At 39.9% G+C, this 12,434-nt stretch overlaps 1 protein-coding gene across 1 annotated transcript; it reads left to right on the forward strand.

Annotated features, from left to right (window-relative positions):
- Positions 1–4,709: 4,709 nt before the first annotated feature.
- LOC131850642 (uncharacterized) lies at positions 4,710–6,095 on the forward strand. The gene has a single exon (XM_059200943.1). The coding sequence runs from the start codon at positions 4,710–4,712 to the stop codon at positions 6,093–6,095; it is 1,386 nt and encodes a 461-aa protein (XP_059056926.1).
- Positions 6,096–12,434: the final 6,339 nt, after the last annotated feature.

The following is a 12,434-nucleotide window of genomic DNA, read 5'->3' on the forward strand; positions in this document are numbered from 1 at the left end:
CAAACTTTCATCCCCTATTTTATCCCCTTAGGGGTGGAATTAAACAAAATCCTTTCTTAGCGGATGCCCACGTCATAACATCTACCTGCATGCCAAATTTCAGCAATCACGATCCGTCCAGTGGTTTGGGCTGTGCGTTGATAGATCATTATGTCAGTCACCTTTGAGTTATATTTATTTAGATTATTTCTATTCTATTGTATTATTTTAGTTAGGTATATTCGTATAGGTCAACTTAGAGGAGATTACCATCGATACATCTATACATATAAATAAAATTGGAGTGTCTGTTATATTGAATCGTTGTTTACTACATGCATAATACACATACCATATAACATAGTTAAGAGTCTGACTATGATGGTATTCTAGTGCCGTCGCTATTGCATACACGAGTGGCAAATACATTATCGATGAGTGCAATCGACAGCGATACACGCAAAACGCAATGAGAGTGTACAACGGTGGATGTAGAAACTATCGGATATCCGATATAAAAAATTATTCGTAACGCAATCCGAAATAAGAGTTTCGGATAATATCGGATAGGGCAGAGCCTAATTGTAACATGTTATGTAACCATTTTATTAGCTACTAGCTGTATCCGCGACTTCGTCCGCATGGAAATTAACTATATTTTTCTAAATTAAAGGTAGCCTAAGTTACTCCTTATTAGATGTAATAAGGAGTAACATCAGCTACCTGCCAATGAAAGTCCCGTCAAAATCGGTCCAACCGTTTCAGAGATTAGTCGGAACAAACAGACAGACATAAATAAATATACACACCAATATTACAAACTTTGAGACACTTCAATTTTATTTATATGTATAGATTTATATTTTACTTTTAAAATTCCTTAAATAATTAATATCTGTAACCGAAAATATCCGAAACTAACGGATGATCCGAAATAATTTCATATCCATCATCCGTATCCGTTAAATTATATATAATAATCATTGCATATATAATTGTATATGCATATTGATAAATCTAATCTTCCAAATAAAGATGGGTGACACTGCATGTTGTCAACTCACCCGGCCAATGAAAGCGGTGGTTCTGGGCCAGACGGATAAGGTCTGCCTCGGTGTCACTGTTAGGCAAATTGTAACATCTCGGCTAGAGTTGTACAAAAATGGAAATTAAATAAATATTATAATATTAAAGTAAATTAAAAAAGGCTTAAATAACGAATATCTGTAAAAATGTATTTAAATTTAAAAAAAATATCATAAAATAATCATAAATACACAATCATAATCTTAAATTATATATAATAATCATTGCTATATCTGAAACCTATCCGTATCCAAAATTTCATATCCATAACATCCCTGATGCAGACAGCACGCGCTGCGGACCATCCATCAGGGAGGCTCCAGCCCGCACCTGCCTCCACGGTGGGGAACGGGGAGGATTGTCGGGAAACTACGTTTTTGTTGCACTATTCCACTGTTAGATAGTGCTTTATAGTGAAAGCAGAGCCTGGATTGATTTATGCACATCGTTAGCCGGCGAACTGCACACTGTGTCAGTTTTATAGCAGCCAGCCAGCTCAATTGGGAGTTCAGATTGGAGATCGTTTTATAGTTGCTGAGCGCGCGGCGGGGGCGGCGCGGCGCCGGCTGACGAATTGATAGATCTGGATCTGGATCTAGTTACGCCATTTATAACATTTTTATTGTTAACTAGCTGTCCCCGGAATTTAACTATATTTTTTCTAAAATAAAGAATTCGTCGAAAATAAAACTAGACTAAGTTACTCCTTATTACATCAGTTACCTGCCAAAAAAAGTCCGGTCAAAATCGGTCCAGCCATTTCAGAGATGAGCCGGAACAAACAAACAGACAGACGGACAAAAATTGTAAAAAAATTATTTTGGTGTATGTACCGTATTTATATTCATATGCAATGTGTATGATATATTTCATGTATATATGTATTTTATTCATACATCACAGAAGACCGAAGAGCTGGCAGCTACCTTGGACAAAGAATTAGTCTAGCTATTCAAAGAGGGAACGCTGCCAGTATCTTCGGAACGTTGCCTAAAGGGACCCCTTTTAATAATATATTTTAGTCATCATATTATTTTTTTTTAAGGTTTTTAATTCGTTAATTGAATAATGAATAATTTTATTCATATTTATCTGTAGCTTTATACATATTGTATGTATTTGTGTATGCATGAATAGAATAGAATAGAATAGAAAATAATTTATTCAAACTTAATTTAAGCACTTTTGAATAGTCAACATTTTTTTTTAAATCTACCGCTCATTCGGAAAACTGTCTCATCACAAGAAGAACGAGCAAGAAACTTGTGTGTCGCTCTTTTAAATAATTCTTGTAAGTTCACATTTTTCAAGTCGAAACGTGTGAATACAAACTACCAACCAGCACTAATTTATTAGGCTCAAATATAAATATACAATAAGATTAAATAGTGATCCAGTCCCTACAAAATATCTATGTATCGGTATCAGTTATCTAGTATCCATAACACAAGGTTCAGCTAGCTTAACTAGGATCTAGATGGCGCTGTGTAAATTGTCCTGAGATTATTACTTTTTAAACTTAAGAAAAATTCTCTCTTAAGGAGAGGAGATGGCAACTTACGGAAGCACAGTCGGCCGGGGTTCAGGACCCCAGGGAGAGAAACCAGCGTACAATGCGGGCAGAATCTAAGAGCATCGCTTTCTGCATCCTTCCCGGGAGTGAGCCGCCACAGAATCCCAACCGTCTGAGATGTTGTTCCAGACTGGTTGGGATAAGACCATTCACCGACATAACGATTGTAATGATTTCGGTGGACATCACCCCTCACATTTCGGACACCTCGTGAGCCAGGTCGAGATATTTTCTGAGATTATTATTATTATTATAAAAAATACATTCTGATTAGCCAGTTACAATAAATTAGTATTTTTTTTGTAATCGAATTAGGTGTCATTTTGCGGAAGTCCAATTCACTACTCGATGGATTTATATAATTTTGTGTAATTCCGCTACAATTAGCATGTGTGAGACCACAAATATTCTGTGTGGAAACTTGACTACCGTTACGACCTTCTCTAATGGAGATCAAATCCCGACCGTTATTGAGTCTACACCCATATCGCGACACGTGTTTCGCCTCTGTACGAGGCATCATCAGGCGTTGAACAGAGTTCGGGTACAGCTCGGAAGCCTAGTGTTGATTCTTCAACAAAATCTTTTATTTAAATTATTTTTAAAATCTTACATCACTCCAAATATATAATAACAGAATAACAATTTTACGATTCAACTGAGAATAAATATTGTTATTGCATTAAATGTTAAATATTCCCGTTGGCCATATATTAAACGCCACTCGTATGTTGGTATGCATATATTTTCCCCTATACGTTAAATATTAAAGCAGACGTAATAAAAATCTGGAGTTGTTCAATACGAGGCAGGGGAGTGTCATTTCGGTCCGAGGTCGTTGATACGGTTGGTCTGTATCAGGGATGTTAGGGAGCTCCGTAACTGTGACCGAAACTATCGGATATCCGATATAAAAAAATATTCGTAACCGTAACCGAATCCGAAATAACAGTTTCGGATAATATCGGATAGTGGCGGAGCCTAATAGAGACACGATATGTAACCATTTTATGAGCTATTTGTATTTTACTTATGAAGATTGATTGATTTTAGAAATATGAAAGCGTAGCGGTTTTTTATTAATTGCCGCATGCATTCTTATGTAAAATGTAAATACTATAACTATCAGATGGCAATTGTGAGTAGCTTTGACGTGGTCTAGTGTTTTGAGTAGTCATGCTCACTAAAATGTCCAGACTTGTGGCGGCGTGGTGGGCCGGGTCATTGGGCTCCCTAAAATATGGTCGAGCGCAGTGATGGCTGGCTCATCCGTCATACTCGTGAACGGGTGCTGCTTGTAGGGACTGGTCTGCTCTAATCACTATGACTGATTTCCTCTTATTAATTGTTTAACCAGTTGGTTATGTATTCAATATTTTTCTCTTTGAGTATTTAATTGAATTAGTGCTAATTGGTGGTTTGTATTCACACACTTAAACTTAAAAATGTAAAGTAATAATAAAATTATTTAAAAGAGCAACACGCAAGTTTCTTGCTCGTTCTTCTTGTGATGAGACAGCTTTCCGAACGAGCGGTAGATTAAAAAAAATGTAATGACTATTCAAAAGTGCTTCAATGTAAGTTTATTTGAATAAATGATTTTCTATTCTATTCTATTCTGAAGTTCTTTAAAAAATTAATATCCGTAACCGAAATTATCCGAAACTAACGGATAATCCGAAATTATTTCATATCTGCATCCGTATCCGTATCCGGTATAATAATCAAATTGCCAAACCTGTGCAATACTGGGGTACATTGACACATACTTTGTCCTTTCTAATACCAGCGCGATCATTCCCCTTCAACCTTAAAAAAACAATACCCAAATGGCCAGAAAAAAGAAAAGGAATCGCATTAAATCAGCGGCACCCCTATCCACTATTAATATGGATTTCTGTAACATCAGGGGACTACACGGAAACATCAATGCGGTCCACCATCATCTCGAGACCGCCAAGCCGACCCTTCTGTTCCTTACGGAGACACAGATATCCTGTCCGGCTGATACGTCGTACCTTACGTATCCCGGGTATACACTTGAGCACAAATTTGTGCGTCGAGCTGGGGTATGTTTGTATGTCCGGGAGGATATTTGTTGTCGCCGCCTTCTTGGCCTAGAAAAAAAGACCTGTCAGTACTATGGGTACGCGTAGATCAGGGTGAGTACACCGGTATCTACGCATGCCTATACAGGTCTCATAGCGGTGACGAGGACACGACTCGTCTGTTTGAGCACCTTCAAATCACGTCTGATAAAGTTCTCGAGCAATATCCCTCCGCGAATTTAGTGATACTTGGAGACTTTAATGCCCATCACACCGAGTGGCTCCGTTCTCGAATCACTGACCATGCGGGGAGAACTGCTCACGAGTTTGCCCTGGCCTATGGATTCTCACAACTGGTTCATTCTCCAACGAGAATACCAGATATCGAGACCCATACGAGCTCCTTACTGGACCTTCTGCTGACTACAGGTCCGGACGAATATTCAGTCACCGTGGAAGCGCCTCTTGGTTCTTCGGATCACTGTCTTATTCGATCCCAAGTACAGTGCACACAACCTGCCACACACCGAACACCTGGTCGACGTCGCATGTGGCATTATAAGTCAGCAGATTGGGACAGATTGCGAGAATTTTACGCGTCGTACCCATGGAAGCAGCACTGCTTTGCATCAGAAGACGTCGATACCTGTACAGCCGCCGTTACTGAAGTCATACTTGCGGGTATGGAATGTTTCATTCCAAATCTGCTTGTTGCTTCAGGGGCGAAAAAGCGACCGTGGTTTAATAGGTCATGCAGAGAAGCCAGACAGGCTAAAGAAACTGCTTATCAGGCTTGGACCACGGCTCGTTCCAACAGGGATGTTGGCGTATCTGATGCGAGGCGGAATTTAAATGCTGCGTCCAGGTTTAGTAAAAGAGTAATTGCTAGAGCCAAATTCGACTTCGTCAGCAAAATTGGGGAGCGATTAGCCCGTCATCCTTCTGGAAGTCGAGCCTTTTGGTCCCTTGCTAAGGCTGCCGAAGGTAATTTTAGTCAGTCGTCCTTACCACCACTACGGAAGCCGGATGATAACTTGGCACATAGTGCAAAAGAGAAGGCCGATTTGTTGTGCGCTCTTTTTGCCTCAAATTGGACTTTGGACGCCGGGGACACCATAACTACTACCATCCCATGGTGTGGTAACTCTATGCCGGAAATATCCGTAACACAACGGAGTGTCCGGCGAGAGTTGCTGTCTCTCGACGTCAACAAGTCGAACGGGCCAGACGGCATACCGGCTTTGGTGCTAAAGAAGTGTGCTCCTGAGTTGTGTCCCGTACTCACGCGCCTCTTCGCGCTTTCATACTCCTCTGGGCAATTTCCGTCGTCATGGAAGACCACCCTTGTGCACCCTGTGCCAAAAAAATCGAGAGTACTCTCACCAGAGTCTCCGATTGGGGGCGATTGAACTTAGTTCAATTCAACCCTACCAAGACACAAGCCTGCGCGTTCACCGCTAAGAAAACCCCTTTTGCTGTGGCTCCGCAATTCCGGAACACGTCCATTACCATCTCTAAGAGCATTGGGATTCTCGGTGTCGACATCTCTAGCACAGTTGAGTTCCGTAGTCATCTCGAAGAAAAGGTCAAGCTGGCGTCCAAGAAGCTCGGTGTGCTGAATAGAGCGAGGCGGTACTTCACTGCGAACCAGAGACTTCTATTGTATAAGTCGCAAGTTCGGCCGCACATGGAGTACTGCTCTCATCTTTGGGCAGGAGCACCTGGATACCAGCTCGGTCCTTTTGACTCGGTTCAGAGACGTGCTATGAGAATTGTCGATGATCCCAATCTCTCTAACGGTATCGAACCACTTAGCTTGAGGCGAGACTTCGCATCGCTTTGTGTGTTCTACCGAATATACAATGGACTGTGTTCTGATGAATTGTTTGACATGATGCCTACGGCTACCTTTTACCATCGCACCGCTCGCCATCGACAGGGAATTCATCCCCACACGCTGGAACCTAAGTGGTCTCGTACAGTGCGGTTTCAGAGGAGCTTCCTCCCGCGTACACTTAGATTGTGGAATGAACTACCTGCCGAGGTTTTCTCGAGAGACTACAGCATGGGGGTTTTCAAGAAGGGTATATTAAGGTTTCTTAAGGGTCGGCAACGCGCATGTGACACCCCTGGTGTTTCAGGCGTCCATAGGCTACGGTAGCCGTTTACCATCAGATGGGCCGTATGCTTGTTTGCCACCTAAGTGGTATAAAAAAAAAAAAAATCATTCCAATATCCGAAACCTATCCGTATCCGAAATTTCATATCCATAACATCCCTGGTCTGTACATACGTAACGCCGGCGCCGCGTCGGTTCCGCGTCGTCTCCGCGTCGGTGCCGGGCGGGCGGCGGAGTATTACCGCATACCTCACGTTTACATTTTCAATAACGCGAAATTCCAACGAGCCAGTATAAATTATGTGAAATGAAAAAGAAACCTTATCGAGAAATTGTAAATTACGGCCGCGAGGCTCGTATAAATTAAGCCTCGCCGGATATTGAGGCGTCGTGCGACTTCCGCTCTGTAATCCGCGCTTTTCCGCTCGCGCTTGCACGCTGCTCGTCGCCCCCCGCCCGTCGCCCGTCGCTTGTATCCGCCTCGCCGCCGTCACTTATACTGTGGCCACATTGTAACCGCCCAGTTCTTGTAATAATACGCTCATATAGCTGTTCGGGGTCAATAGCAAAGGTCATTATCTAGATGTAATTAAAAAATTAGAGATCAAATTGTATTGCCCAATACTAAGTATTATTTCCGACTAGCTGTACACGCGACTTCGTCCGCGTGGAATTTAACTTTATTTTTCTAAAATAGCCTAAGTTACTTCTTATTACATCAGCTACCTCCCAATAAAAGTCCCATCAAAGTCGGTCCAGCCATTTCAGAGATTAACCATAATAAATAGACAGACATACAGAAATTGTATAAAATGTTATTTTGGTGTATGTACCGTATTTATATTCATATGCATGTAGTAAAAAACGGTTATTTCAATATTACAAACAGACACTCCAATTTTATTTATATGTATAGATGTGAAATGACATAAATCGACTAATCCGCATTTTTTTGTAAAAAAAAATGTTGAAGCACTTTTTAAGTGATTCATATAAATTACGATATACCAAAGGATATACTAGAATTACCCTTAAATAAATTCAAAACATCTGTTAAATAATATTTACTGAGCAAAGCCTATTACTCACTAAACGATTACTTGAATGACGAGCGTGCATGGCAATAGTTGTTCATGCACGGGATTTTCATTTAATGTTAGACATAGACACCTATACAAATATACATTGTAAATAAAATGGCTTATAAAACAAAGTAATTCAATTGAGTTTCTTGCCAGTTCTTCTCAATTGGATCTATGTACTGAACCGGACGGTTGAGTAAAAATTATAATGTAAAAAATATAACGTTCATAAGCGGCTAAAATGTCCTACATGAATAAATGATTTTTGAATAGAATAGAAATACAAATAATCTTTATTCAAATAAACTTAATATAAACACTTTTGAATAGTCAAGTTTTTTTTTATTCCACCGCTTATTCGGAATGCAGATTCAATACAAATTTGAAGTTGTTTCGATTTCATAAACATGTTCAATATCAGTAAGTCTTTCAATAGGTTTTAGTTAGGAGGATGTATTGAGTACTACGTATCACTTACAAGGGCCGTCCATTAAGGGTAATGTGGAATCAAAAAAGGGTTCTCCGCCCACTTCGTCCGAGCCCGAACCGCGCTCCCCGCCCCGCCCGCCCTAACAAAATCATATTGTAGTCAAATACACTTTTTATTGGCAATATAATAGTGCACTCGCCTGCGCTAATGGTATAAGTTTTTATTTTGTTTTCCTATTATTTTTGATTTTATTTTGTCTCTTCTATCAATAATATAATATTTATAAAACTTATATTTATATGTAACAATAATGTAATTGAAATCATATATCTAAGAAATGCATAAATTTACATATGTATAAAATCGAGGTTCTGGAGGTCAGGAGAGTTTGTACTTAATGAATGAAATACAGTTATGAGATTACAACCGTATATATTGATCTAAGTGCATAAATTATTTTTTTTCGGACTACTCTAATGCTGTTGGCCGCAGCTGGCCTTTACAGCTTCACCGGACGATAGGGGCGAGTGCAGATGGCATTCCAAACCCGCGGAAGAACTTATGGAGCGGCTGAAGGCCAACTCCTGCCTGACGGATACGACTTTAGTCTGAGGGCACCACTAGGGGTTCGAACCTCGGCTCAGGCCGTCGTAATTTCGATCCCCGTTGAAGTGGATGGGGGACCGATCGGAGGGGACATAAATAAAAAATTACATATCTATATAAGGACTAACAAAAATATCTTATTAGCGTGTTTTAGAAATATGTATGCAAAAATACAGCGCCATCTAGTTGTACTAGTATAAAACTATATTGACTCGAACAACATATTTATTTCACCTCTGCTGAAGCGAGCGTAAAGGGCAGGCGTAAGCGCTGAAGCGTAGGCTTTCAAACCAATTCTGAGATTAAAAAAAACGGTTTACGCTGACGGGTGTTAAGATGACCATGTCAGGTTAAATTCACCAGCAATTTGTCATGAGAACCGCGTGGACCTCAATCTGACATGGTACATGAGGTTATAAGTTACTAACAATTCCCTCCTCCAATTCAATTGAGTTACATGCCAGGTGTAGGCGACACGTAAATATAGAAAATAAAAATTGTAAATGTATTCTTAATATTAAATAAACGCACGTTATGGCGGACGTAGGTGCGAGCGAGCGCGACTGCAGCGCCTCTCGCGTTTTTCTTGCAGTACTAATCGGTTGCCGCGCTTTTTGTTTTTTTTTTTTGTGGATGATAATGGAATTGTGCACCCGCCTGCGCTAACGGTTTACGCTGGCGGGGCACCAGTGGAGGATGATAAGATGAGCATGAGGTCAGGTCAGTTAGCACATCGTGACAAATTCACCAGGAATTTAACACGACAGTTACCAGGGGGAACCGCGTGGAGGTCGACCTGACATGGTACATTGCTAGCAATGGGGTTATCAATCCACATTACTAACAATTCCTTCCCCCCCGCGCTTTTTGTTCTCGCTTCGGCTTGCGTGCACCTCCGCAACACGAATAAGCAAAACAATCTATTTATTTCTTTTACATCCTCAACACCAGGGTAGGGTAAAAATGAAAATTATAATATAAAAAAATTTGTTATTCATAAGCGGCTAAAATGTCCTACATGAATAAATGATCTATGTACATGTTGTTAGTTTATTATCATCTGTTATATACATCGTCTCGACCAACAACATAGTATCACTCACCTGTAACATCAGTCAATTGACTGCCCTAATTTCTGTAATGAATTATGTCAGACAATTGAGTGCCTTAATTTCTGTTTGTAAAATCAGTAAATTATTCGAGTAATAGAAACTATACAGTGTTAATTATGCGGCTTTGATTCACTGTTACCCGACATTTGAAAGTGACTACGATTTAACAGAACATCTTTAAAACAATCCTAGCACTGGTAAATATTACATTGTGTTATCAATTAAATGCCTCATTATTCGATCTAAGAATAGAATAGAATAGAAAATCATTTATTCAAATAAACTTAATTTAAGCACTTTTGAATAGTCATAACAATTTGTTTTTTATCTACCACTCGTTCGGAAAGCTGTCTCATCACAAGAAGAACGAGCAAGAAACTTGTGTGTTGCTCTTTTAAATAATCCTTGTAAGTTTACATTTACAAGTCGAAACGTGTGAATACAAACTACCAACAAGCACTAATTTTCGGGTCAAATATAAATATGCAATAAGATTAAATCAGTCGTAGTGATAAGAGCAGACCAGTCCCTACAAGCAGCACTCGTTCACGAGTATGACGAATGAGCCAGCCATCACTGCGCTCGACCATATTTTATGGAGCCCAATGACCCGGCCCACCACACCGCCACATGTCTTGACATTTTAGTGAGCATGACTACTCATTCCACTCGACCACGTCACAGCTACAAAAATTACTATATGGTAGTTACAGTATTCGCACTTTACATGAGGATGCGGCAATCAATACAAAAGCCGCTACGCTATCATATATCAAGTAAGCAGAAAAATTAATTACTAAAATTATTAATTCAAATTAATCATAATGGTTTCTGCATAAACCTGAAAACCACACTGTGAGAAAGTGCCTTTCCATGGCTACAACAAAAAGAGGACGAGGCAGGCCACCAACTACCTGGTTGACAAATGTCCATAGGGACATGAAGGAGTTGGGCCTGTTAAATGACGATGCTTGCCAGCGAAATGTATGGCGCCCCAGGATTAGAAAAGCCGACCCCGAGTAACGGGACGAGACGAGGATGAAGAAGAAGAAATTAATCATAATGGTTTCTATAAATATTAATTCTACAATTACATTTCACAGTAATAGCAAACATTATAATTATAATTAAAACTTATTTTCACAGATTTTGTGACTGTACAATTTCCGAATTATGCCAGCGCCGATATATATGTGTTTCTTATTTTTGTTCTTATTATACAGTGCTTTGTGTTTGTGTGCCTATACGTGAATAAAAATGTTTATCTATCTAAATATTGTTGTTGGTACAGCCTCGTTATATTATAGACAATGTTTTGAGGCTAATTTGTAAACTTATGAATTATTAATTTATGTAAAATCAAACGAGACAGGTAATGCTTAAGTTGTGTCCAATGTTAATATAATTATTCCAATTTAAGGCTCGACGCCGTGTCCCCGCCACGCACAAGTTCAAATTCAAAATTCAAATTCAAAATATCTTTATTAATGTAGGTCTATTACAGACTCTTATGATATGTCAAATCTACCGTCAGTTCGGAATGATTTCGAAATGAGAAGAACTGACAAGACACTCAGCTCGTATTTTTTTTTAATGTTGTACATATTTACAATAATACTATTTCAGTTAAATTCAAATTTGGGAGAATAGAGTGACCACCAGCGTATGCTATATAAAAAAAAATCGAAAAATCTAATCAGTGTTCGCAACCTGAACAGACCAGTCCCCACAAGCAGCACCCGTTCACGAGTATGACGGATGAGCCAGCCATCATTGCACTCAACCATATTAGAGGGAGCACATCGACCCGGCCCACCACGCCGCCACAAGTTTGAACTTTATAACAAGCATGACTGTTTCAAGTTACTCCACTACGTCATTTATTGTTGCGGAAGGAAGGATGGACTGTATTAAGGCTGGTTAAAAATGAGACACGTTCTTAGGTGAGGTAAAATAGGTGTAATCAGCTCGCTAGCAAAAATATCAAGACAATATGGCATAAGAAAACAAACGGTATATAAAAGCAGAACGTCAAAATATAAAATTCAAACATATATAAAAAACATAAAAACTATCAAAAAGGTTGCCATCGGCAACATCGGTGAGAGTAGTCAGCCAAGAGCGGAATCCTCCGCGGATATAGTTGGTGAGGAACCTAGCGCGCCGCTCGAAACAACGGGCGCAGCACGCTCTTTTATTTCAGGTTCCACAACTTCATCTCCCACTGTCAGAGCCCGTTCCGTAGCCGCTCAAGTCGAGCATGCGAAAAAGCTCTTGGATTTGGAACGAGCCGCAGCTGCGAGAGAAGCGGAGCGAGAACGACAATTACAACAAAGAGAACGTGAGGTACTCGAATTGGAGCTATCTCCTCAACTAGCTGAGATTGAAGCTGAAGATGA

The sequence above is a fragment of the Achroia grisella genome, unplaced genomic scaffold (genome assembly GCF_030625045.1).
Source record: "Achroia grisella isolate CSIRO2021 unplaced genomic scaffold, CSIRO_AGI_Agris_v1 utg778, whole genome shotgun sequence".
NCBI classification, from domain to species: Eukaryota; Metazoa; Arthropoda; class Insecta; order Lepidoptera; family Pyralidae; genus Achroia; species Achroia grisella.